The sequence below is a fragment of the Myotis nattereri genome, assembly GCF_964212035.1.
Source record: "Myotis nattereri genome assembly, chromosome: 5".
Taxonomy (NCBI): Eukaryota; Metazoa; Chordata; class Mammalia; order Chiroptera; family Vespertilionidae; genus Myotis; species Myotis nattereri.
In genome coordinates, this window is record NC_138080.1 from 25,966,103 (window position 1) to 25,991,674 (window position 25,572).

The 25,572-nt window shown below is 53.4% G+C and overlaps 2 protein-coding genes across 3 annotated transcripts; one reads left to right on the plus strand and one right to left on the minus strand.

The window, feature by feature from the left end:
• Nucleotides 1-314: 314 nt before the first annotated feature.
• KRI1 (KRI1 homolog) lies at nucleotides 315-9,459 on the plus strand (the record flags this gene model as incomplete). 2 transcript variants are annotated; one of them, XM_081092097.1, is made up of 19 exons in its annotated part: nucleotides 315-432; nucleotides 539-609; nucleotides 1,263-1,368; nucleotides 1,723-1,828; nucleotides 2,082-2,136; nucleotides 2,215-2,261; nucleotides 2,524-2,620; nucleotides 2,710-2,787; nucleotides 3,075-3,205; nucleotides 3,512-3,638; nucleotides 3,718-3,813; nucleotides 3,902-4,072; nucleotides 5,060-5,135; nucleotides 5,236-5,324; nucleotides 5,407-5,533; nucleotides 5,619-5,749; nucleotides 7,641-7,705; nucleotides 7,811-7,909; nucleotides 8,535-9,459. In XM_081092097.1, 19 exons carry the CDS (start codon nucleotides 339-341, stop codon nucleotides 8,872-8,874), a joined length of 2,106 nt encoding a protein of 701 aa, XP_080948223.1. In that variant the 3' UTR covers nucleotides 8,875-9,459. The 2 variants fall into 2 exon arrangements, with proteins under 2 accessions (XP_080948223.1, XP_080948222.1); XM_081092096.1 differs by having other exon boundaries at nucleotides 339-432; nucleotides 2,212-2,261.
• Nucleotides 9,103-15,079, minus strand: ATG4D (autophagy related 4D cysteine peptidase; the record flags this gene model as incomplete). Its single annotated transcript, XM_081092098.1, has 10 exons — nucleotides 9,103-9,669; nucleotides 10,270-10,389; nucleotides 10,474-10,550; nucleotides 10,627-10,705; nucleotides 11,556-11,686; nucleotides 13,406-13,470; nucleotides 13,544-13,820; nucleotides 14,048-14,221; nucleotides 14,306-14,389; nucleotides 14,848-15,079. 10 exons carry the CDS (start codon nucleotides 15,077-15,079, stop codon nucleotides 9,496-9,498), a joined length of 1,413 nt encoding a protein of 470 aa, XP_080948224.1. The 3' UTR covers nucleotides 9,103-9,495.
• Nucleotides 15,080-25,572: the final 10,493 nt, after the last annotated feature.

Consider the following 25,572-nt stretch of genomic DNA (forward strand, 5'->3'; position numbering starts at 1 on the left):
AGGGCGCCAGGGGTGCGAGAGCTGGGTGGGGCGGCGTTTTGCGCTGTCGGAGCGGAAGCGAGGCAGGAAACCGCGAGTGGAGAAAGGGCCCCCAGATGTCAGCTGGGTGCGGGCAGCCCCCGGGGTGGGGTGGGCGGTGGCTGCAGCCTTCCGCCAGAGGCGTGCCCGTGGGTGGGGACTGAGGTCACGCGGCGTCAGAGATTCCGGAAAGGCTGGAGGCGGGGTTAGGGCGCGGTCCCCGAGGCCCCGCCTCCTTTAAAGGTGGTGCCGGGCGGGGCCGACAGCAGCCCCGCCCCCGGGCGCCAGCCGGCGCGTGCGCAGTGGGTCGCGCAGCCGCCATGCCGGAGCCGCGCGGGTCGTCTCCCCTGCGGGTGAACGCGGCGTTTGCCGCGCGGTACAGCCGCTACCGGGAGCGCGAGGAGCTGCAGCGGCGTGAGTGCTGGGCGCGTGCGCGCGGGGCGCCGGCGCGGCCGGCCGGCGGGAAGCGGTGGTGGAGCCGGTCCCCCGGGCTGATCAGGGGCTCCCGTCTGTCCCGCAGTGAAGGATCGCTACCGGGACCGCGACGGCGAGGACTCCAGCTCCGAGTCGGACTCGAGCGACGAGCGCGTGGTGAGCTTCCGCACCCCGACCCGGGCGTGCGGCGGCATTCAAGCCCCCACCACATCCTGACCCCAAACCCCATAGCGCTGTACCGGGCCCAAACCCCACCCCCGACTCCACGAGGGACAGACAGCGCCCTCCCATCCCCGGGGCGGGGCCGAATCCCCCCCCTGTCCCCTCCACTCCCCTCCAACCCCCTCCCTCTTGCTACGGGCCCACCTGCCCATCCTGATGTGCTTGGTGTGACCACTCTGCCCTGGAAGTGGAGATCTCTGCACATGGGTCACCAAGCGCTTCTCCCACATCAGCCACCTCACCTCACTGTGCAGCGGGTCCCTCCTGCGGGGCCCCGTGTCCTCTCTGCTTCCTGCCCCAGGTCGATCCATTCCCCCAGGAAGCACGGTCCCTTTGCTCGGATCCTGTCCTGATGTGTGGCCCTCCCTCCCTCTCTCCCTGTTTGACACCCCACACACCACACCTGCCTTTCCCCAGCGGGATCCCCTTTCCTTCCATGTGGCCGATGCCCATTCCACCTAATGTTTGCTCATCCCTCCACCCCAATGCCCGCACCCTCTCAGCCCACCTGCCCTCCTGCTTTCTGCCCTCCATGGCTCTCACCACCTTCCTTCTGAAGTCTGCCCCCAATCCTTGTCCTGCCCTAGGAATTTGACCCCCAGCAGGAGCGAGACTTTTACAGGACACTCTCCTTGTTGAAGAAGAAGGATCCCCGGATTTACCAGGAAGATGCCACCTTCTACCAGAGGACAGGTCTGGGGCTGCTCTTCTCCAAGGTTCCTCGTGGCCTTGTCGTCTGCTGTGACTATTTAATGAATCATTTTATGTCAAAAGTGCTTAGCAGAGTGTCTTAGATTGTAACCCGTTGATGTTAACATCAACCGTGTGCTTTGGGCTATTCAGAGCGGGAGTTACTGGGTGATCACCACCAGGTACTGCCCGGTGGTGGCCAGTATGATAACTGTTGTACAGCTGGGGACTGGTGGTTGGGGATTTGAGGCCTTCATCTGACCCTGGCCCTGGCCCAGCCCCGTGGCATTCTCTGTCTGGGGAAGGAAGGGAGTTGTGGTTGCGGAAAATGGCAGGTGTCTTCCGATGACTCCGCAGCAACATCCTCGGAAAGCGAGGAGGAGCTGGCAGCTGAGAAGCAAAAGAAGACGCGGCCCATGTACCTGAAGGACTATGAGAGGAAGGTTATCTTGGAGAAAGAAGGGTGAGGACAGGGCTGGGCACATACCATCCTCTGCCCCGCCTTCCCAGAGCAGGTGGATGCATGGGGGTCTTAGGGGCAGGGTGGGAAGAAGCCAGTGACTCACCAGAATTGAAGGAATGCCAGAGAGCATGCTCCTCTGTGATGGCCTGCACCCCTGTCGGCTCCCCCATCTGCTTCTCATAACTGCCCCCACCCACTGGGACCGGCAGACCGTGGGGAGTCTATTTTGAAGCCCCAATCCTTCCTTGCACAGCAAATATGTTGACGAGGAGAATTCAGACGGGGAGACCTCCAATCAGAGACTCCAGGTGGGTGGGATGGAGACCGGGTTGGGGCTGAGGGGTCTGGGGCTGGGCTTGAGGCCGACCGCTCCCTCTCTTTAGCAGGTCTCGTCAAAAAGTTACGTGGAAGAACAGGAACAGCTCAAGGAAAGGTGAGCTGGGCCAGTGGCCACATGGATAGGCGTTGAGGCTCTGGGTGTGGATAGGTCTGGGCTCCAATCCAGCTCTGTCTCTCATGGCTGTGTGCCCTTGGGCACATACTTGCTCTCTCCATGCCTCAGTTTCCTGAAGTTAAATGGGGTTGATAATGCTATGTCTCAGCACCACTCTGAGCTTGTTAGGAAGAACTCCGGCTTGGTGAACAGGGTTCGGGGCTAGCCTGGCTGTTCTGAGACTTGTTCTCTCGGTGGGCAGCTTCCGAGCATTTGTGGAAGACAGTGAAGATGAGGATAGCGCCGGGGAAGGTGGCTCTGGGTTGCTGCAGAAACGCGCTAAAACCAAGGAGGAGAAGGTGGGTGCTGGGGCCCTCGCTGGACTGGGGCTGGTGGCAGGGAGGGGCGCTGGGGCTCCAGCAGACCCTCAGTGCCAGCCTTCCCCCAGGCCCAGGAAGATGCTGACTACATTGAATGGCTGAAGGGGCAGAGGGAGATTCAGAACCCTGAGGCCCTGAGAGAACTGGTGAGTTTCCACGCAGTCGCTGAAGGACTACACTGCTTGTCCCGCCTTCATCCAACCTTTTTCTAGAAAGTAACCCTCGAAGGGGTAGCTAAGAGCAATACTCTGAAAATGGGTGTGCCCCTCTCTGGGCCTCAGTTTGTACATCTATGAAATGGGAATAATGCCCCCACCTATTTCACAGGCTGGCTGTGAAGTTTCAGTTACTTGAATCCGTTTGATGCCCATGTCTGCCCTCCTTCCCTGCCTCTGAGCGTCTAACCTGGGTCCTGTCACCCCTTCACTCCTAGACTCACCTCAAGGAATATTGGAATAACCCAGAGCTGGACGAAGGGGAGCAGTTCCTGCGGGATTATATCCTCAACAAACGTTACGAGGAAGAGGGAGATGAGGAGGAGGAGGAGGAGGAAGAGGAGGAAGGGTGAGCAGCCATGTTCTCACCAGGGGCCTGGAGCCAATACTGGCTGAAAAGCGAAGGGCACTGGCGTTTACTTTTGCACACACATCGTCGCAGAGTTAGTCATTCGAGGAAGAGCCGTGGAGTGTGGGCTCTGGAGCCAGGTGTTCAAATCCTGACCCTGCTAGACTTCTGTGCCTTGGTTTGCCCGTCCTTACAGTTGGGGCAACAGTGGCACCCTACTGTAGGGTTCTTGGACGGTGGAATGTGTTAACAGGGCTGGTACACAGGAGCTCGGCTGACCCAGCCTCCCTCTATCCTGTCCCTCAGGGTCCCAGGCCCCCCGGTCCAGCTCTCCATAGACGACTCCTCTGACGAGGGGGAGCTGTTTCTGAAGAAACAGGAGGACTTCGAGCACAAGTACAATTTCCGCTTTGAGGAGCCCGACTCGGCCGTGGTGGGTAGAGCTAGGGCTTGGGAGGCGCTGGCTCGTTGGGCTCAGGCCCAGAGAACCCAGAATCATCCCTGTCCCACAGGTCAAGACCTACCCTCGGAGCATTGCGTCCTCTGTGCGCCGCAAGGACGAGCGAAGGAAGGAGAAAAGGGAGGAGATTAGGGAGCGGAAGAGGAGGGTGAGTGTGAGGGGGCGGTGGGCTAGGAGAGCCCTTAGCTGTGGGGAGAGCCCATACCCTCCCTCTCCCTCTTGCCTGCCACCCACAGGAGAAAGCGAAAAAGCAGGAAGAACTCAAGCAGCTGAAGAACCTGAAGAGGAAGGAGATTCTGGCCAAGCTGGAGAAGCTGCGGCAGGTCACGGGCAACGAGACAGTGGGCTTTGAGGAATGGGACCTCGAGGACGACTTCGACCCCACCCGGCATGACCAGCTCATGCAGGTACGGCCCCCACGCCCAGGCCTGGCCGTGCAGCCCGTGCTCCGGAGCATGGCTCTGGACTCAGTTGTTTCCGGTTGTGGGGCTAAGAGAAGTGGTTTGACCTCGCTGAGCCTTTGTCCTTGTCTGTAAAGTGGGTCTAACCATAGCATCCACCTCAGAGCTGTTGTAAGGATAGCTTGAGAGAAATACACATAACAGTTCAGTTGGTAAGTGCTCAAGGAACAGTGGGTTGCTGTGTTTCTTTTAAACTCATTTATTGTGCCATTAATGTTTATTGTTGTATTTGTGGGAATATAACATCAGGCCATAGAAACAGGTGATGAAGGCATGTGAGGAGCAGTGGGGACCACAGGAGCCTCAGAGAAGCCTCTGACCAAGCCTGGAAAGTGAGGGAAGGGGAATGAGGATATGTAGGTAGGCCAGGTGAAAACCAGAATGGGGGCGGGAAGCGGGGGGGGGGGGGGGGGGGCTATATAGTTGGAGTTTAAGCTTCAGTTTCTCCATAAAATGGGGATACTGTCTGTCTCCTGGTGCTTGTGCAAATGTGAGGTGTAGCCAATATTGGGGATATAGTAGATGCTCAATAAATGACATGTTTAACAATATCTGCCTTTGCCAGGCCCTGCATTGGGCACTGGGGTTTCAGCCCTCGTGGAGCCCAGTGTCGGCCTTCTTGGAGCTGATGGAGTAGTGAGAGCCAGTCTGACAGTCGCTGTATGCCAAACACTGGGCAGCGTAGAGGTTCTGCCCTCTCAGAGCCCTCAATCTGATGGCAGGCGTTTAACTATGGTTACAACCTGCAGGGCCTGAGTGGTGATGGGGACCTGCAGGGGCAGGTGGGGTCTGAGAGGAGTCCTTTGACCAGCTTTGTCAGGCCCACTTCAGGAGCTGGGTCCTGAAGGGTGCTAGGGAGCCATGTGAGGTGCAGGGATAGAGCTGTCTGGAAGGGTTGGGCCCTGCTGATCCTCCCGGTCCCTGGCCCTGCAGAAATGCTTCGGGGACGAGTACTACGGCACAATGGAGGAGGAGAAGCCACAGTTTGAGGAAGAGGAAGGGTTCGAAGGTGAGGTCACTGGGTGGGGGTGGAGTGCTGGGCCTGAAGCCTGAGTTCCCCATCCTGAGCCCCCTGGGCTCATCCCTGTCTGTCCGTCCTCTGGAGCCAGATCACTGGAACTGGGACACGTGGACTGGGCTGGAGCAGGGTGGAGATTGGAGCCAGCAGGAGCTGCACTGCGAGGACCCAGACTTCAATGTAGGTGCCATGGGGAGGGGGTGGGCTGCCTTGGAAAGTCCCAAGGGCTGCGAGGACTGGCCTGACCTGCATGTCTTGGCAGATGGATGCTGACTACGACCCCAGCCAGCCGCAGAAGAAGCAGCGTGAGGCCCCCTTAACGGGCAAGAAGAAGCGCAAGTCACCCTTTGCTGCAGCTGTGGGGCAGGAGAAACCTGTGTTCAACCCCAGTGAGGCTCTGGTGGGCATTCGGTGGGCGAGCAGGGGCTCCGCGGGGCCAGCGCACCATAGCAGCCCAGTTCTCTACCCACACAGGGGACAAGACCTTTGAGGAGTACCTGGACGAGTATTACCGGTTGGACTATGAGGACATCATCGACGACCTACCCTGTCGCTTCAAGTACCGCACTGTCGTGCCCTGTGACTTCGGGCTCAGCACTGAAGAGGTAGGGGCCTCAGGGGGGTGCGGGACACTGGGAGGCACCCAGGAGGCAAGAGGGAGCTCAGAGCCAGTGGTTGCTGCCACAGGACCTGTTTCCTCATGTCAAAAATGATAGGACTACCCTGGCCAGGTGGCTCAGTTGGTTAGAGCATTGTCGATACACCAGGGTTGCGGGTTCGATCCCTGGTCAGGGCACATACAAGAATCAACCAGTGACTGCATGAATAAGTGGAACAACAAGTAGATGTTTCTCTCTCTCTCTCTAAATTCCATAAGTTAAAAAAATACAGGAATAATAGTGCTAATGACGACTGAAATTTCCTACCTCAGAGGGTTTCCATGAGATGGGGAGGGGCTTCAAACAGCCCCTTATAAATATTACAGTTGACCCTTAAACAACTGCTGGCCCCTGTGCAGTCAAAAATATGCATATAATTTTTGATTCCCCAAAAACTCAACTATAGTTGGCCCTTCATAGCTGTGAGTTTCACATCTATGGATTCAACCTTTGCAGATTCAGGCTGACTATTTTAATAGCCTGTTGTTGACTGGGAGCCTTACTGATTCCATAGCAGTTGATAACTTATATTTGTATATTATACACATTATGTACTGTATTCTTACAATAAAGTAAATGGGGGGGAAATGTTAAAAAATTTTAAATATTTGACAAAAACCTGCATATAAATGGACCCATGCAGTTCAAACCCGTGTTGTTCAGGGGTCAACTGTACCTTTAATTATGTTACTATTCTATGTGCAGCAGGGTGGCCTTTAAGACTAGATGGGCTCTGGAACCAGATGCCCTGGATTCAAATCCCGCCTTAGCCACTCATCAGCTGTGTGACTTTGGACTTGGGCTCTGTACCTGTTTCCCATCTATAAAACGAGCCTAATGACAGCCCCTACCTCATGTCCCTGAAGCTGAAACGATGTGTGGCTCAGAGAGGAAGGGAGAGGGAGACAGAAACATTACTTATGAGAGAATCATTGATCGGCTGCTTCCTGCACGCCCCCTACTGGGGATTGAGCCTGCAACTCAGGCATGTGCCCTGACTGGAATTGAACTGTGACCTGCTGGTTTATAGGTCGACACTCAACTGCTGAGGCACACTGGCCGCACCCATGTGACTCTTTAGATGGCACTTGTCCCTTAGCTATCCATGATGGGTGTCAGTGCTTGACTATTCATGGTCAGTAAAAATAGCTGATGTCGCCCAGCTGGTGTGACTCAGTGATTGAACATGGACCTATGAACCAGGAGGTCACGGTTCAATTCCAGGTCAGGGCACAGGCCCTGGTTTCGGGCTGGATCCTCAGCAGGAGGCATGCAGAAGGCAGCCAATCAATAATTATCTCTCATCATTGATGTTTCGATCTCCCTCACCCTCTCTGAAATCAATAAAAATAGAACTGATGTCGATTGAGCTTATACCATCTGCATTTACTCACTCTTCTCAACAACCTTCTAATAGGTTCTGAGGGGATGCCCACCTCATAAATGAGGAATCTGAAGCCTGGAGGCAGGAGCCTGGAGGTTGAGAACCTGGGCCTTACCTATAATTAGCAAACCTAGTGCTTGGCATAGAGGTCCCTGCCCTGAGGCTGCTGGGACCATAGCGCATGGGTGAGGGCTACAGGGCCCTGGAATCCGAAATCAGCCACTTCCTGGCTGTATGACTTGGGACAAGGAACCCCTTTCTGAACCTGTTTCCCTATCTGTTGTCCTCTGCAGAAAACATTAGCCTCCACGGACATCACTTCTCTCCCACCATCATGACATCCCTGCTGGGTGGTACTAGCATTACCCTGCTTTGACTAATGAGGTGACTAAGGCTTAGAGTCAGAGCCCCCCCAGGGCTCACGCAGCAGGACCCCTCTCCCTTCCCATGCAGATCCTTGCTGCTGACGACAAGGAGCTGAATCGGTGGTGCTCCCTGAAGAAGACCTGCATGTATAGGTGACGGGTGGGGCTGGGCCAGGTGTTTGGGAGGAGGGGCAGACAGGCAAGCATGGACATCTCCCTGAGCACCCAATGACACGCGTGTCCACTGGGCACCCAAAGGTCGGAGCAGGAGGAGCTGCAGGACAAGAAGGCGTACAGCCAGAAGGCCCAGAATTCATGGAAAAAGAGGCAGATCTTCAAATCGCTCTGCTCAGAGGAGTGAGTGTTGCTTGCCCGGGGAGGGTGGGGTGCCAGGCCAGGGTTTGAGTCTCGCTCTGTCAGCCATTTGTTGCATGACTTTGGGACTGGGCCCTCCCCCTCTCTGAGACCTGGGTTCAAATCCTGCCTGGGCTACAGCTATATAACCTTGGGCAAGTCATTTCCCCTCTCAGCCTATTTCCTCATTTATAAAATGGGGATAAAGATGGCTCATTTTTGTTGGGGTTTTTTGAGGATTAAGTGAATTTATGTGAAGTGCTTAAAACATAGTAAGTGCCGATAGGTTTTAGCTGTTATCATGTTACTTCTTGATCTATACAGCAGGGAGCAGGGGTGACAGGAATTCCCAGAGTTGATTTAAAGATGAAATGAGTTAATTTATGTAAAAAACTTAGTGTAAGCCCAGGCTCAAATACAAGAATTATCAGCAACACAGTCCAGCTTCAGGATTCAGTAGAAAAACCCAGTTTTGGTGTCAGACCCCAGTGTGAATTCCAGGCAGGCACCTGAATTGCTGCGTTGGCATCTATCTGAGCCTCTCTCCTCAACTGTAAAACGGGGGATGTACACTGGGAAGGGGTCTAATTGTGCTGGCCTGGGCTGAGCCCTGACTTTCTTTCCCCAGGAAAGAGACACCCACAGAAGCCACAGGGAAGCCACAGGGAGACAAAGCGGGCCCACAGGGGCAGCTGCTGGCATCTGATGGGGCCTGCAGGAAGCAGCCCCAGCCTGAGAGTCCCCTAGCACAGAAAGAGGCCGCCCCCGTGTCACCCACAGAGAAGCCAGCCCCCCAGAGGCGGAGGAGGGGCAAGAAGGCTCGACTCCTGGGCCCCACAGTGACGCTTGGAGGACAGGAGTTCAGCCGCCAGAGACTGCAGGCCTTCGGCCTCAATCCAAAAAGGCTGCACTTCCGCCTGCTGGCCCGGAAAAGGAGGAAGCAGCAGGGGCTCAAGAGCTGCCCCTGAGCTCGATGGAGAAGACAAGGGCCCTCAGATCTCTCCCTTCAAGCAGGCCCCTGAATGCATCCCTTCTTGTTGACTGTACAGACCCACGTGTCTCCCTGTGGGCAAGGGAGAAGTCCCGTCTTACAGATGTGGAAGCTGAGTCTACTCCAGCTCCCCAGGAGATGTGGACATGTCTCATCTTGATACATACCCTGGTCCCATCTCTCAAATGCTCCGTCTGGCCATAGCTGAGGTCAAATCCGACGGCTTTATTGGCCCCAGGCAGCCAGTTCCCACACGGCCACCAGCCCTTAGGACAGGAGCTTAGAGGCCAGTGAGGGCACGAGCAGTCCAGTGCAAACTACAGTACTTGAGTCAGGCCCTGAGTGGGTGCCTGGGAGTCCATCTGCCATCCCTCCCTCCTCGCCCTGTGAGGGCCCAAGTGGCAGGAGGCAGGCCTTTGGGCTCCGTCCCTGGCTTAATGGCTCCAGCCTGGAGGTTTCCTGGGCTGGTCTCAGCTGCGCTTAAGGGGGTGAGAAGTGGGAAGTACCATCACCACCAGAGGTCAAGCTCCCACATCCAGTGTGACATAAATAAAAAAATAAATAGTGTTTGTCCTATCTTCTCCCCCATCCCATCCCTTTATAAAAAGACAAAGTCCTCAGAGCTGGGGCGCTTCGCCTTGAGGAGCCGCCCAGTGCGAGGGAGCTGCAGAGTTGGCTGGGAGCCGAGGTTGTCTAGGCTGTGGTCCTGAGCATGGCCCTCGGCCAGGGTGAACATGGGGTACCGCTGCGTAGCTGCAGAGGAGCTGAGGACCTGGTGGGAGGAGGGAGAGAGCAACTCAGTACCAAAAGCAGTCGCCAGTTACTGACCCCACAGGCACAGCTATTCTAACAGGTCTATGCAGAAGGTGCTTCCTGAACTCAATCCCCTCCCTCAGGGCAGTGACCCAGGCCAGTCAATCAGCACCTTCTATTCCCCCGGACAGCGATGGACTCTGATCAGCATGTGCCCCAATGCAGACAATGAAAGGCAGCCCTGGGACTTCACTCTATGCTGGGAGAGTAGGGTTCCCTTCCCACGAACTGGGAGGTAGGTGCCCAGAGTGGCTGACAGCTGACCTTTGCCACAATAAGGGTAAAGCCTTGGGACGGACAGTTAGAGCCAAGACACAGGGAGGGTCCTGTCCTTGAGCTCCTGAATGCCACTGTCCTCCAAGGCAGCAGAGCCCCTAACTTTTCATATTATGCCCCTTTTGGGTCTATTCAAAGCTGGGCTTTTGTAACACGGACAGGATGATAACCTTGACAACACAGCCTGGAAGTAACCTCCCCAGGTCTGCTGGCCTGGAGGCCTCTGTCCGTTCTCCCCTCCAGCCCTGACTCTCCCACACCTTCCACCACTCCTCTTGCTCACCCTGGTCAGCTCTGAGCACAGTGTCTCAAACTCCTTCCTGTTTCCAGCATAGAACCCCACAGTACAGCTGGGGTCCATCTTGGTGAAGGCCATCTTGCGGGGTGAGGTGCAATGGAAGGACTGAGGCAGACAAAGAAGGGGAGCTCAGGGGGGCCCCAACTTCCTCCACATGCCCCCAACCCCACTCTGGGGATACCAGCTCACCTCCAGGGGGAAGTCAGCCTGGCCGACATCCACAGTGGGCTGGCAGTAGTGGGGGTCCAGGTAGAGCAGGGAGTCATCTGCAGGGGAGGAGGTGTAAGTGGGGGTGGGCAAGGGGGAGGTGAGGCAGGATGGAATGTGACGGAGCAGGCCTACCCTGGTAGCCGATGAAATACAGCGAGTGCCGCGGCTTGCCCCCCATAATGCCCAGGCACAGCTCTGAACGCAGGAGCTCCTACAGGGAGGAGAATGGGCAAAGGTGAGAACTCGGGACAGGTGCTGTTAGTCTGTCAAGAAATACTTAGCTAACACCCAATGTGTGCGAACCTAGGCGTGTGCTGAGCCCTGGGGAGCAGCAGTGACTAAAGTACTATCTATGGAGCTGACATGTTAGACAAGGAACAAGGTGAGTGAGTTATGTGTTGGAAAGTGACTGCACTGGGAAAAGAAGAAAGGAGGTAAGGGAGCCTTGAAATTATAAACAGAGGAGTCAGGAAAGGCCTCACTGGGAGGTGATGTTCCAGCATCTTGGGAAACAGCAAGTGCAAAGGCCCCGAGGCAGGTGTGTTGTAAGGCCAGCAAGGAGGCCCATGTGGGTGCCGCGGAGTGAGTGAGGAGAGTGGGAGCAGATGAGGTGAAGGAAGGGACAGGGTCCTGTGGGCTGTGGGGAGAGCTCTGGCCTTTATTCTGAGTGTAAACACACCAGGGTCTTTCCAGCCTTGCTGTTCCCTTTGCCTGGAACACTCCTCTGGCTCTTCATGTGCCCTGGCAAGAGAGGGGCTTTCCTCGGTTGTGCAGCCACCCCCATCATCACTAGTTTTCGTTCCTTTACAGTTCGAGTTGTAACTCCCAGGCTGTCTATTTGGTCCCAGATTCACTGCCTGTCATTAGAATGTTCACCCCCCAAAAGGCACAAATTTTTGCCTGTTTACGTCTGAATCCTCAGCAACTGGGAGAGCACTTGGCACATAACAGGTGCCCTGTGACTATTGGATAAACAGATGAAGGAAGCACACATACCTAACCCAAACTGAAAGAACCCAGAGGGCTTCTGGGGGAGACGTGGTGAATCTGGCCGAACCTACCTTCACGCAGGGCACATACACGGGATTGAGAGTCTCCCCACCCAGCCGCACAGGCACCAGGATGACCACAGACTTCCACTCCGCTGTGCAGTCCGGCCGAGCCACCAGGCGGGCCACATCTGCTTTGTACACTGGAAGGACAGGGCAGAAGGTCATCTTGCTAACCTTCAGCTTCAGAGTGTGACCCTCCAACCCCAGGGTCCAATCTCATCCAAGCAACCCCCTGGGGGGTGACACTCCCATTGTCAGTGGAGAAGGAAGTATTTCCAGAACCCCCAAACTCCCCTAGACAATCCCAGGGCCCCCATTTCACAGAGAGCAACCATGACCCTAAGAGTTGGATGAAGAACGTACTGCCAGGAGGTGGAGCCTTTCCCAAAGCCTGGAGCCTACCCCCAACCCCAGGCCCCACTGGTCCTCACTGACTTGGTTTCTGGGTTTGCCAATAAGGAAATGGGAGCACAGAGCAGTCCTCAACCAATGTCCCTGTGTGTCCCTCCTCCTCAAGTCTCATCTGCAGCTGTCCATTCTCCTCTTCCTTCCTTGCTGGTACCAGAGAAGTGGATCCGACCCTTTCTGGAGACACAGCTGCTATGATCTGAATGCTTGAGTCCCCCAAAATTTGTATGTAGAAATCCTAATCCCAAGGTGATAGCCTTTGAGAGGTGATGATGTCATTTGAGGCTGGATCCCTCAAGAATGGGATAAGTGCTCTTATAAAAGAGGTACCCCCCCCAATTTTTAAAAACTATGTATATTGACAGATGTTAACTAGATTTAGTGTGGTAATCATTTCACAATGTTCAGGGTGGGGCAAGAATAGGTATACAGTCATGAATATATGAAACAGAGCTTACTCTTGTACTATTATTAATTGCATTATTTTCCATACGAACTGTAAACTTTTGCCCCACCCTGTATACAAATATCAAATCATGATATTATATACCTGAAACTAACATATTGTTATAGGTCAGTTATACCTGAACGGAAAAATGAAACAAAAATGAGACCCCAGAGAGCTTGCTTGCCCAATCTGACATGTGAGCACACAGCAAAGCAAGCCAGGGAATGGGCTCCCACTGACACCAAATCTGCCTGCATTTTGATCTTGGACTTTCCAGCCTGAGAATTATGAAAAATAAATTCCTGTTTTTTATAAGCCACCTGGTCTGTGCTATTTCTGTTGTAGCAGCCTAAACAGATTAAGACAATAGCTCTCTGTGAAAATCGAACCTTGTCCCAAACCCCTACAATTTTGCATAACAATTTAGTTTTTGTAGCTTCCCTGATACCAATCCTTTTATTTTTATTTTTTTAAAATATATTTTATTGATTTTTTACAGAGAGGAAGGGAGAGAGATAGAGAGTTAGAAACACCGATCAGCTGCCTCCTGCACATCTCCCACTGGGGACGTGCCCGCAACACAGGTACATGCCCTTGACTGGAATCGAACCTGGGACCTTTCAGTCTGTTCGCTGACACTCTATCCACTGAGCCAAACCAGCGAGGGCTCACTTAGTTCTTATAACAACACTACAAGGCAGAGAAGACCAGACTTTTGTACATGTCAGAGCTGTTTACAGTAAGAGTTAATTGGATCTCAGAGAAATAAGTCCTTATGTCCTTTATTCTATCCTTGGGGAGAAGCCCCTGAAGCTTGCTCTCCTGGACCTAGAGGCAGCAGAGGGATCCTGAGCATCTGTCCCGAGCAGGCCTTGAGCCCTTCCCAAGGGTCCCTCTGACCCAGACCTGTTTCAGCCTCTGAGAAACGCGGGTCCTAAGAGGCAGCCGCAGTAGTGACTGGCCCAGGAGGAGAACCCCGTGACCTTGGCTAGCAGCCCCTTACCTGTGCAATCCTGAGACACGTACACCACCAGGCGGGTGACCTCTGAGCAGCTCTCCACAGCTTTCCTGGGGGCCAGAAGAAAGGCTTGAGTTCCCTAGGGTACCCACTGGCTCCCATGTCCCCTGCCATGGTCCTCACCTGAGTATATGTGCCACAAGAGATGGCCCATACCAGTCACCTGCCTTCTTGCCCCAGCTCTGTCCGAGCTCCACCAGCTGGTGTAGGCCGAAGGGGGCCTGGGGGTGGTCGGCGAACCAGGACACAATCTGCCGATGCCAGCGTTCCTGCTCCAGCTCAGGGGCGCCCTGGGCCCAGCGTGGGGGCTTCCAGTGGGCAAGCCCATGGTGCCGGTTGGGCGAGGCCAACCCTGCCGGCTCAGGGGGGCTCAGGCCTGCACCCTCCGCCCATGTCCAGTCTGGAGGGATGGAATCAACAGTCAACCAATGCCAGTGTGTGGGGGTCACAGTACCCAGTTACTCATGCTTTACACCCAATTCTAATGCCCCTGAGACTCCACGTTTCACAATTCTCACATTCCTGAAACATAAACGACTCTAAACTTTATTTACAAACAATTCTAACCCTGCTGACTTAAGCGGTCGGCTCATGCGCCTGGTGTGCCCTTCCCCCTCCGCCTCTCACCTCTGGGCAGGAAATGCAGCAGGAGGCCCTGTGCCAGCATCATCTGCCCACTTCGCAACATGCAGCCCCAGCCACAGTCTGAGGTCAGGCAGCCCCCGGCCAAGGGAGGGAAGTCCCGGCGGTAGGTGAGCCACAGGCGGGACGCGAAGTCCCGCTGGAAACGCTGGATGTCACCTGTAAGAGCAGGTGTGTCAGCGGCCACACAAACATCTGGGGGAGGGGGGCTCCCCCAACTCGGGCCCGGGGCCGCCAGCTCACCCTCACTCTCGAAGCAGTAGCGGCGGCCACAGAGGTGGACGCTGGAGATCTTGCTGAAGCTGGTCCGGCTTTTGACTGTCCAACCTGTGAGCAGCATCGAGATGACGGGCTCTAGCACAGTCGTCATGGCAGCGACAGCTCCCATCTGCGAAATGGGACCATCCCCCCGCCCGGCTCCGGGTGGCTCCGGGGGAGCCCAGCCCCGTCCTCTCGGATGGAAGTGTTTGCCATCCCCTCGGGATGAATGAAGGCAGGTCTGACTATCGTACCCATTTCACAGAAGGGAAAGGTGGAGGCACAAGGAAGTAAAAAGGCCGCTCAAGGTCACGGGAAGGGGCATTTGGAAACACTTTCCCTGCAGGACCTGCCGGGCGGGCGGGGCGGGGCCGCAGGTGCCTCCGGGAGAGCGAATGGTGGGAACCGGATGCAGGGCAAGGACTGGTGCCCGGACGCCCCCCGCCCCCCGCTCTCCTTCACCCCCGCCCCCCGCCCCCACTCCCAACTCCAGGCCCCCAACCCGGCCCCCGCCCGGCCCCGCTCACCGTACTTGACGTTGTTCCAGGCGGTCAGGAACTTCGCCTTGAACTTGTCCACCTCGCCCGGCTCCCCGGGGGCGGCTCCGGACGGGCCCAGCGCGGGGCCGCCGGCTCCGGGGGGCGCCAGGCCGTTGGGGTCCGGGCCTCGGGGCGCCCGCGCCCGGCGGGCCTCGGGGCGGCGCGCGTCCTCCGGGCCCCCGCGGCGGTACTGCGCGGCGGCCGGCGACACGGGGTGCATGGGCGCCGGGTCCCGGGCCCGGCCGGAGCGCCCGGGAGGCTCTAGGCCGCCCCCGCCGCGGCCGCCAGGTCCCCAGGCCCGGCGCGGGGCGCTGTCCCCGCCGCCGCCGCCATCTTAGCGGCGCTGCCCGAGGACGAGGCGGCGGGCGTGGCCCTCCGACGCCCCGCCCCGGCCCGCGCCCCGCCCCGGCCCGCGCCCCGCCCCGGTTCCCGCCCCGCCCCGGTTCCCGCCCCGCCCCGGTCCCCGGCCGGCGGCCCCCCCGCCCCCGCCTTATCGCGGCGCCCAGGCGCGCCGAGCCCCGCGGGTCCTTATCGAGGCCCCCGCCCCGACTCCCGCCGCGCGGGGCGCCCTCCGCCCCTCCGGGCCCGGGCGGGGCAGACCTGTCCGTGACGCCCCTTCCCGCCCCACCTCTCATCCCCCCCCCCCTCCGTGTGCCTCAGTTTCCCCATAAGCAAACGGGGGGGCTCAAAGACACGTCACAACATAAACGAATATTCACAATGATTTTGCTCCCGGAGAGAAGCCCGACGAAAAAGAAGAGAATCCTCTCCGTCCCGTTTAGATCAAACTCAGTCCCTAGGAAGTGCAGCCTCCTGCCGCCCTCAGCGGCTGCCGGGGCGGGGAGAGGGAGGAACCCAACAAGGGCGGGAGGACCCTTTCGGGGCCGGGAAGGGCTCACGGTCTGGAAGGTGGAGGCGGTTTCCAGGACGTGAACACTCACCCGCGCGTGGGTTTAAATCGAGTGTTTGCTGTGCGCCCATTACAGCTAATGAAGCTGCAGACGTTTCAATGCGTCTAACGCGGAGGAGGGTTAGAAGGGGGCTGAGCTCCTCCGCGGCGAGCTCCTCATTGGCACCGAAGGTGCAGTCCGGGCTCAGCGCGGCCAGCCTCAGCCTGACGGGGAGGTGACAGTGTGACGGCCTGTGGCCCTCGGAGAGGGTGGCCAGCCCCGCGCACTGTCCTCAGCCGCTAAGAACGTCAGAGAGGATTAGGGTGAGGGTGTGGGGTGCAAAGGAGAAGGTGCAAAAGGAAAGTCACCTCCCTGACTTTCCCTCTGCTCGCCCGTCAGGCACACCTGCCTCCTTAAACTCTGCAGGTCCCACCACAGGACCTTTGCACATGCTGTTTCTCTCTTCCCTGAGGTATCTGCACGACTCCTCCTGAACCTCCTTCAGGACTTCGTTCCAATGTCATCCCTGCAGGGTGACGGCTCTCAGAGTTCCTCCCCATGCCCACCCTGGGCTCCCTTCTCCCTTCCTGCTATATTTGTTTACAGAGCAGCTACAACCCTGATTGAGTCAGCTCAGGCTGCTGTCACAAACAGCGCAGACGGGGTGGCTTGAAAAACAGACATTTATTTCTCACAGTTCTGGGAGGTGGAAGTTCAAGATCAGGGTGCCAGTGGAGCTGGGATGTTGGTGAGGGCCTGCCTCTTCCTGGTTATGTCCTCACATGGCCTCTCCTTGGAGAGAGAGCAAGACTGAGTCTCTTCCTGTTTTTATGAGGGCATCATTCCCACCATGGGGACTCCACCCTCATGACCTCACCTAACCCTAACCACCTCCACATACTATCACATTGGGGCTTAGGGCCTCAACATATGAATTTGGGGCACAAGCATTCACACCATAGCACTGATTTTATTTATTTATTTGTTTAGTAACTAGAGGCCCAGTGCCCGAAATTTGTGCAGGGGGAGGGGGGGGGGAGGGGGAGCGGGGGGGGGGGAGTGTGTGTCCCTCAGCCTGGCCTGCACGCTCTCCAATCTGGGACCCCTCGGGGGCAGTCAGACATCCCTTTCACAATCCAAAATTGCTGGCTCCTAACTGCTCGCCTGCCTGCCTGAACGCCCCCTAACCATTCCCCTGTCTGCCTGATCGACACCTAAATGCTCCCCTGCCAGCCTGATGGCCCCCAAGTGCCCTCCCCTGCAGGCCTGGTTGCACCCAGCTGCCCTCCCCTGTAGGCCTGGTCTCCCCCAACTGCCCGCCCTTGCGGGCCTGTTTGCCCCCAACTACCCGCCCCTGCCAGCCATCTTGTGGTGGCCATCTTGTGATGACATCACACCACACCACCTAGGCTTTTATTATTAGGATAGCTTATTGATTTTTAGAGAGAGAGGATGTGAGAGCACGTTATTGATTGGCTTCCCCCTCGTATCTCCCCACACTAGGGATGAGCCTGAAATCTGGGCATGTGCCCTGACCGGGAATTGAATCGGCAACCCTTTGGTGCACAGGACGATGCCCAACCAACCGAGCCACACTTGCCAGGGCCATAGCACCGATTTTATATATACAGGCAGTCCTTGGGTTACGTCGGACTCGAGGTACGTCGTTTCGTAGTTACCTCACCATCTTCCATTTATAGTATTTATAAAAAAAAAAAAAAGTTCCGTCATTTTGACGTATGTACATATGTGCTTTATGTTTTTTATTATTTATTTACCACAAGTAAAGGTCAGGAATTGTTATCTTTCTTTTAAATTCTTTTACTGTTTCACTTCATTACTGCTGTGTATGTGCTCCATGTGAATGACGTAGGTGCTTATGTGGGTGGGTTCTGACTTACGGTGAAAATCGCATTACGTCACGCCGTGGGAACGGATCTCCGACGTAACCCGAGGACCTACTGTACCAGGTGGAGCAAAAGTAGGTTTACAACTGTCCACATGGAAAATAATACAATAATGAATAAGTAATAATACAAAAATAAACTGTTTCTCATACTCACAACCTTACACTTACTTTTCCCCCACCCTGTATACTAGTACTTTTTTGGTTTTTTTTTAGTATATGTTTTACATATGTAATTTCTATGTTTATTACCTCTGTTTCCACCACAGCTTGAGGGTGGGGGTGTCTGTCCATCCAGGTCACTGCTAGGGCCTCAACATGCAGCTGGTGGCCTGGCCCACAGTAGGGCCTCAACATGTAGCTGGTGGCCTGGCCCACAGTAGGAGCCACAAAACACCTGTGAAATGGAAGGAGGACTTGTTGCCTCACAGGGGATAGATGGGTGGTGGGGGCCACAGGCCCTCTTCTGTTTGATCTGGTGTCTGACCTCCACCATGGCCACAGCTGGTTCCCCTTGAGAAGGGGGTGGTTTACTGTGGGGCCCTGGATTCCTCGACCTTCCCCGCTCCTCCATGAGCACAGCCACAATATCAGCTCTCTACCTGGGTCTCTGTCCCCAGCCCAAGGTCCAGCCACCACCTGTGTTGCCCCTGAATGTCCTCCTGGTCCTGAATTGATCCTGCATTTCCCCACCACTGGCTTTTCCTCCCCAGCCCTTGCCCGCCCCCCGCCTCCATTGCCTTTCTTACCAGGGTCTGTCTTACCACCTCCTAACCTGTGCCCCAGTTGTCCTCATAGTCCCAAAAGCAACATAATAGTCCTGGCCATCTGCAGAGAGGCTGCAGCCAGCTATCTCAGACCAGTGACCTCCCCTCTCTACGCTTCATTTTCCTCATCTGCCAAATGGGGCATGAGGAGAACTAGTGCCTACTTCCTAGGGGTTGGGAGGAGGAAGTGAATATGAAAAACACTTAGAACACTCCCTGGCACACAGCCATCGCTACATTAGTGTGGGTTGTTATTGCTAATATATATATACACACACACACACACACACACACACACACACACACACACACACACACTAGAGGCCCGGTGCACGAATTCGTGCACCGGTGGGGTCCTTTGGCCTGGCCTGCGGGCATCCCCCGAGGGGTCCCAGATAGCAAGAGGGCACAGTCTAGGCCAAGGGACCCAACCGGTGCATGACCAAGGCCGGGAAGGGACCATGGGAGGGTTCCAGGGCGTGTCCGGCAGGTCTCGCCCAGTCCCGATTAGTCAGACCCCAGCATCAAGCTAACCTACCAGGTGGAACATCTGCCCACTGGTGATCAGTGCACGTCATAGCTACCAGTTGCTAGGTCAAACAGTTGAATGGTTGAATAGTCACTTAGGCTTTTATTATATAGGATATATATACCATATATACATACCATATATACCATATATACCATATGTATATATGGTATATATGTGTGTGTGTGTGTGTGTGTGTGTGTGTGTATTGATTTCAGAGGGGAAGAGAGATATGGAAACATCAATGATGAGAAAGAATCATTGATTGGCTGACTCCTGCACAACTCTACTGGGGATCAAGCCTGCAACCTGGTAGACCGGGAATCGAACCCTGACCTCCTGGTTTATAGGTTGACACTCAACCATGAGCCACTCCGGCTGAGCTGCTCTTGTTTTCATTCTTATTCCCACCACTGCCCTCCCAGGTCAAGCCCCATCACCAGTGTTCCCTGGTTCCTGGCCTCTTGGCTGCCACCTCTGACCCCTCAAATCCATACAACAGCAGGAAGAACATATCTATTTATAAAATTATTATTTTCTTTTTCAAATGATACTTCATTTTATTTACTTTAGGCCAGCGGGCCTAAGCTGTCAGTCAGACCTATCCCGAGGCCTCCCGGACTGTGAGAGGGCACAGGCCAGGCTGAGGGACCCCCCCCAAGTACACAAATTTCATGCACTGGGCCTCTAGTTGATATATAAGGTTAGTTTTATGTGTACAACATAATAACTCAGTACTTGTATACATTGCAAAATGACCATCACAGTAAGTCTGGTTGACATCTGTTAACTAAAAACAAAATATTTGTTCTAAATATAAAATTTTTTTTTAAAAAAAATAATTATAAAATTATTTTTATGAACAATTTTCACCACACATAAAAAAATCTAGAGCAGCTCTATCCACTAGAAACATAGTGTGAGATATAATTTTCAATATTCTAGTATCTATGTTAAAAAAGTACAAACAGCCCTGATTGGTTTGGCTCAGTGGATAGAGCTTTGGTCTGGGGACTGAAAGGTCCCAGGTTTGATTCCGGTCAAGGGCATGTACCTTGGTTGTGGGTACATCCCCAGTAGGCTGTGTACAGGAGACAGCTGATCGATGTTTCTCTCTCATCGATGTTTCTAACTCTCTATCCCTCTCCCTTCCTCTCTGTAAAAAATCAATAAAATATATTTTTAAAAAAAGTACAAACAATCCAATTGAAAAATGGGCAGAAGATCTGAACAGTCATTTCTCCAAAGAAGACGAAGAAGATGGCCAATAGGCACATGAAAAGGTGCTGAGCATCACTGACCATCAGGGAACTGCAAACCAAAACTCGCACCGTCAGAACGGCTGTCCTCAAAGAGACAAGAAGTAACGAGTGTTATCACTTCGAATAAAGCCCTCAAGTTCCATCTATGCCAGTGGTTCTCAACCGTGGCTGCACATTAGAATCACCTGGGAATCTTTTTAAAATCCTGATTTCTGGGCCTCATCCTCCGGAAATTCTGTTTCTTTGTTATGGGGTGAGGCCACAACATTAGTAACAAAGAAACAGAATTTCCGGAGGATGAGGCCCAGAAATCAGGATTTTAAAAAGATTCCCAGGTGATTCTAATGTGCAGCCAAGGTTGAGAATCACTGATATATATAGTCACAAATGGCAAGATTTCCTTCTTTTTTTATGGCTGAATAATATTCCATTATGTATAATGGAATATATATATATATATATATTCCTTACCTGAGGATATGTTTTTTACTGATTTTAGGGAGATAGGAAGGTGCGGGGCGGGGGTGGGGGGGTGGGGGGGTGGCGCGGAGAAACATCAATCCATTGCCTCTAGTATGTGCCCTAACCCGGTATCGAACTCTCAATCTTTTGGTGTACAGGATGCCACTCCAACTAATTGAACCACCAGCCAGGGCTGGAGTTTCTATTTCTTTACCCATTCATCCACTGATGAACACTTAGGTTGTTTCCATATCTTGGCTATTGTAAATAATGCTGCTGTGATTATGGGGGTGCAGATATCTTCTTGAGATAATGTTATTATTTTCTTTAAATATATTCCCAGAAGTGGAACTGGTGGATCATATGGTATTTCTATTTTTATTTCTTTGAGGAAGCTCCAAACTGTTTTCCATAGTGGCTGCACCAATTTACATTCCCACCAACAGTGCACAAGGGTTCCTTTGTCTACAACATCCTCGCCAACCCTCGTTGTTTCCTGCTCTTTTGACAACAGCTATTCTGACAGGTGTGAGTTGATATCTCATTGTGGTTTTGATTTGCATTTCCCTGATAATTAGTTATGTTCAGTACTTTTTTTCTTTTTATGTGCCTGTTGGCATGCTGTATGTCTTGTTTGGAAAAATGTCTATTCCGGTCCTCCAAAAAGCCAGGAAGTCCTAAGCCCAGGTACCTGTGGCTGTGACCTTATCAGTGGTTCTCAACCTTCTGGCCCTTTAAATACAGTTCCTCATGTTGTGACCCCAACCATAAAATTATTTTCGTTGCTACTTCATAACTGTCATGTTGCTACTGTTATGAATTGTAATGTAAATATCTGATGTGCAGGATGGTCTTAGGCGACCCCTGTGAAAGGGTCGTTTGACCCCCAAAGGGGTCGCGACCCACAGGTTGAGAACCACTGCCTTATTTGGAAATAGGGTCTTTGTCAATGTAACCAGTAGGATGAGGTCGTATTGGGTTAAGGTGGGCCCTGAATCCAAGATGACTGGGTGTCCTTATAAGAAGGGAACACAGCCCTAGTTGGTTTGGCTCAGTGGATAGAGCATCGGCCTGCGGACTGAAGGGTCCTGGGTTTGATTCCGGTCAAGGGCACATGCCTGGGTTGCAAGCTCGATCCCCAGTGGGGGGCATGCGGGAGGCAGCCAATCAGTGACTCTCTCTCATTGATGTTTCTCTCTCTCCCTCTCCCTTTCTCTGGGAAGTCAACAACAATAACAACACAAAACAAAACAAACAAAAGAAGGGAAGACAGAGAGGGACGCCCACAGGAAGACGGTCCGTGGCCATGGCGGCAGAGACTGGCGTTATGTAGCTGCGGGTAAACCAGATGCCCGCGACCACCAGAAGCTGGGAAGAGGCAGGGAGGGGTTCTCCCCTCTCCTCTGGGCCTTCAGAGCGAGCGTGGCCCCAGTGACACCCTGACTTTGGAATCCGGCTTCCAAACTGTGAGAGAATCCACTTCTGTTTTAAGCCACGCCGTTGGCGGCGATGTATCACAGCAGCCCCAGGAAAGCAACGCGGCCTGTGGGGCCCTCCTCCGTCCGTGCCTCAGCTTGCCCTTCCTGCTCCAGGGGCCCATCCTGACCGCCCGCCCGCTCGGGACAGGCCTCCTTTATGTGTTCTCAGGCTTCCCTTGACCATGAGTGTAATAACGCCCAACCACCCGTGTCACCGCTTGTCAACCCGTGTCCCCTGTGAGAGTGAGAGCCGCGCGAAGATGAATGACAACTGTCCTGTGGCCATTGTCCTTTCAAGAACTTCCATCATCCCTTGCAGCGCGCCCACACCAAGGCTCGGCAATGCCAAGGAGAGAAAACAAGCTGCACCTGCTCTCCAGTGCCTCTTGTGTTGAAACACGCAAGACGCACAATAACCGTTTGTTGAACGACTAAATACATGATGACGGAACTTAGCTGTCCTCAGAGCCTCCTCCCAGCTGTTTCTGAGTCTCCACAGCTGACTTCTCTAGGGCTCCAGACCAACTTCCTTGAGCTTGGCCTTACTGGCTTTATCTGTCTTAAGTCATTTAACCCTCAGCACAACCCTCTAGGGTCGGGACAAGTAAGATCCCATTTTACAGATGAGAAAATAGAGGCTCAGATACAGAACGCTTGCAGTAAGGGAGCTACTATTTTTCCCCTGTGGGAATCTTCATCGTCACCATGCATTTATAATTCAGAAAGCATCTCAATAAAAACACGGGCCAAAGATTTGAACAGATTTTTCACAAAAGAAGATAATTGGATGCCAGGCAGCACATGAAAAGATTTTCAACATCATTAGCCATAAGGGAAATTCAAAATAGCATGGGAATCAGCTGCCACTGCAAGCCCATTGGAACAACTGGAATGAAGCCTGGCCTTCCCAAGGATATAGAGGAACTAGAACATTTGAAGTCCATGCAGTTTGTCGTATGTTGTGATAAAATTGACAAACAAGCCGAAACCGGTTTGGCTCAGTGGATAGAGCGTCGGCCTGCGGACTGAGGGGTCCCAGGTTCGATTCCGGTCAAGGGCATGTACCTGGGTTGTGGGCACATCCCCAGTGGAAGATGTGCAGGAGGCAGCTGATCGATGTTTCTCTCCCATCGATGTTTCTCTCTATCTCTCTCTCTTCCTCTCTGTAAAAAATCAATAAAATATATCTTTTTAAAAAAAATTGACAAACAACAGCAACAATTCAGTGTAGCGGGCACCAGTGAAAACTTGTACTAAAGTGAAACTCTATAAGGTGGGATTGTCTTCCGGGGATTGTATGTTGGCACCATTGCATGAATTTTATCATGGGTCTCTCAGCAATTCTAAGAATGTTTCCATGCCTCTCTACCCAGTTCCCATGCCCCTTAGTGAAATAAATCAAGCCCTGGAAATTCCTTCCAGACTAAGCAGTTGCTAGAATAAATTACATCCTCTTGCAGAAAACATAAATATGTGGAGAGATGCTTTCTCACGATAGTTGAGACTTTCCTTGCCCAACTTCCTTGTTTGCTTGGAGCCTCTTGTCCTCCGCCTCTCATGCCTCTATCGTACTGAGGGCTGTGTGAGAGGCTGCTCTAGAAACGAGCTGTGCTCACTGCTGCTTTTTTGGCTGAAAGTTTGCAAAGCTAATGTTTTCATTCAACAAATGTATCTTTTTTTTTTATTGATTAAGATATTACATATGTGTACCCTCTACCCACCCCCCCCCCCCCGCTCATCCCCTCACCCCCCGTTGTCCATGTCCATTGGTTAGGCCTATATGCTTGCATATAAGTCCTTTGGTTGATCTTTCCCCCTTGACCCCACCCTCCCCTACCTTCCCTCCAAGGCCCGACAGTCCAATCAATGCCTCTCCGTCTCTGGATCAGTCCTTGTTCATCAGTTTATGTTGTTCATTATATTCCACAAATGAGTGAGATCCTGTGGTATTTATCCGCTCTCCAGTTCCATCCATGCTGTGGCAAATGGTAAGAGTTCCTTTTTCTTCTTCCTCTTCTTAAAGAATACCTTTCAGCATTTCATATAATGCTGGTTTGGTGGTGATGAACTCCTTTAGCTTTTTCTTATCCGTGAAGCTCTTTATCTGACCTTCAATTCTGAATGATAGCTTTGCTGGATAAAGTAATCTTGGTTGCAAGTTCTTGCTATTCATCTCTTTGAATATTTCTTGCCACTCTCTTCTGGCCTGCATGGTTTCTGTTGAGAAATCAGCTGACAGTCGAATGGGTACTCCCTTGTACGTAACTGTCTTTCTCTTGCTGCTTTTAAGATTCTCTCTTTATCTTTTGCTCTTGGCATTTTAATTATGATGTGTCTTGGTGTGGTCCTCTTTGGATTCCTTTTGTTTGGGGTTCTCTGCGCTTCCTGGACTTGTAGGTCCATTTCTTTCACCAGGTGGGGGAAGTTTTCTGTCATTATTTCTTCAAAAAGGTTTTCAATATCTTGCCCTCTCTCTCCTTCTGGTACCCCTATAATTCTGATGTTGGTACGCTTGAAGTTGTCCCAGAGGTTCCTTACACTATCTTCATATTTTTTGAATCTCTTTTCTTTTTTCTTTTTCGGTTGGGTATTTTTTGTTTCTTTGTATTTCAAATCTTTGACTTGATTCTTGGGATCCTCTTGTCTGCTGTTGGATCTCTGTAAATTATTCTTTATTTCAGTCAGTGTATGCTTAATTTCTAGTTGGTCCTTTTTCATGTCCTCCATGGTCTCACTATACTCCTTGAGGGATTCATTAAATTTATCGGTGGTTTCCATAAAATTCTTGAAAAACCTTATAAACGTGGCCTTGAACTCTATATCCAGTCGTTTGCTTTCCTCCGTTTCTGCCATTTGTGACCTGTTTCTTTGTCTCTGCATTTTGGCTGCTTCCCCGTGTTGATAGAGTGGCCCTGCGCGCCAGGTGTCCTGTAGGGCCCAGTGGCTCAGCCTCCCCAGTTACCTGGAGTGGACACTCTTGGTGCACTCTTGGTGCCTTGGTTGTTGTAGGATCACTGGGAGGAATTGACCTCTAGGCCAATTGGCTGTGGGAAGCAGCTGTGTCTGAAGTGGGAGAATGGTCCCCCTCTGACCACTGGGTACAGTGGCTCCTGGATCTAAGGAGGTGCTAATTCAGCCCCTGCCTGAGGCCACACAGCAGGAGCCACGGAGAGGCTCAGCTGTGAAGCAATGCAAGCCGCTGCGGGGCCTTGGGCCTTCTCTTGGAAGTTCCGGGTCTGCCTGGCTGGGCTGTAGTTAAGTACATTCACATGCAAAAGCCTCTGCCGCAGCCTGGGTGGGGCGGGGTCTCAGGGAGTCAAAGGGCGGAGAAAGCAGCTATGGTGATTCTCCGCGCCCGGAGTCGCGCGTCTCAGTGTCCTGGTAACGGCTGCAAGCACCTCTGAGGGAAAGCTGCCCTC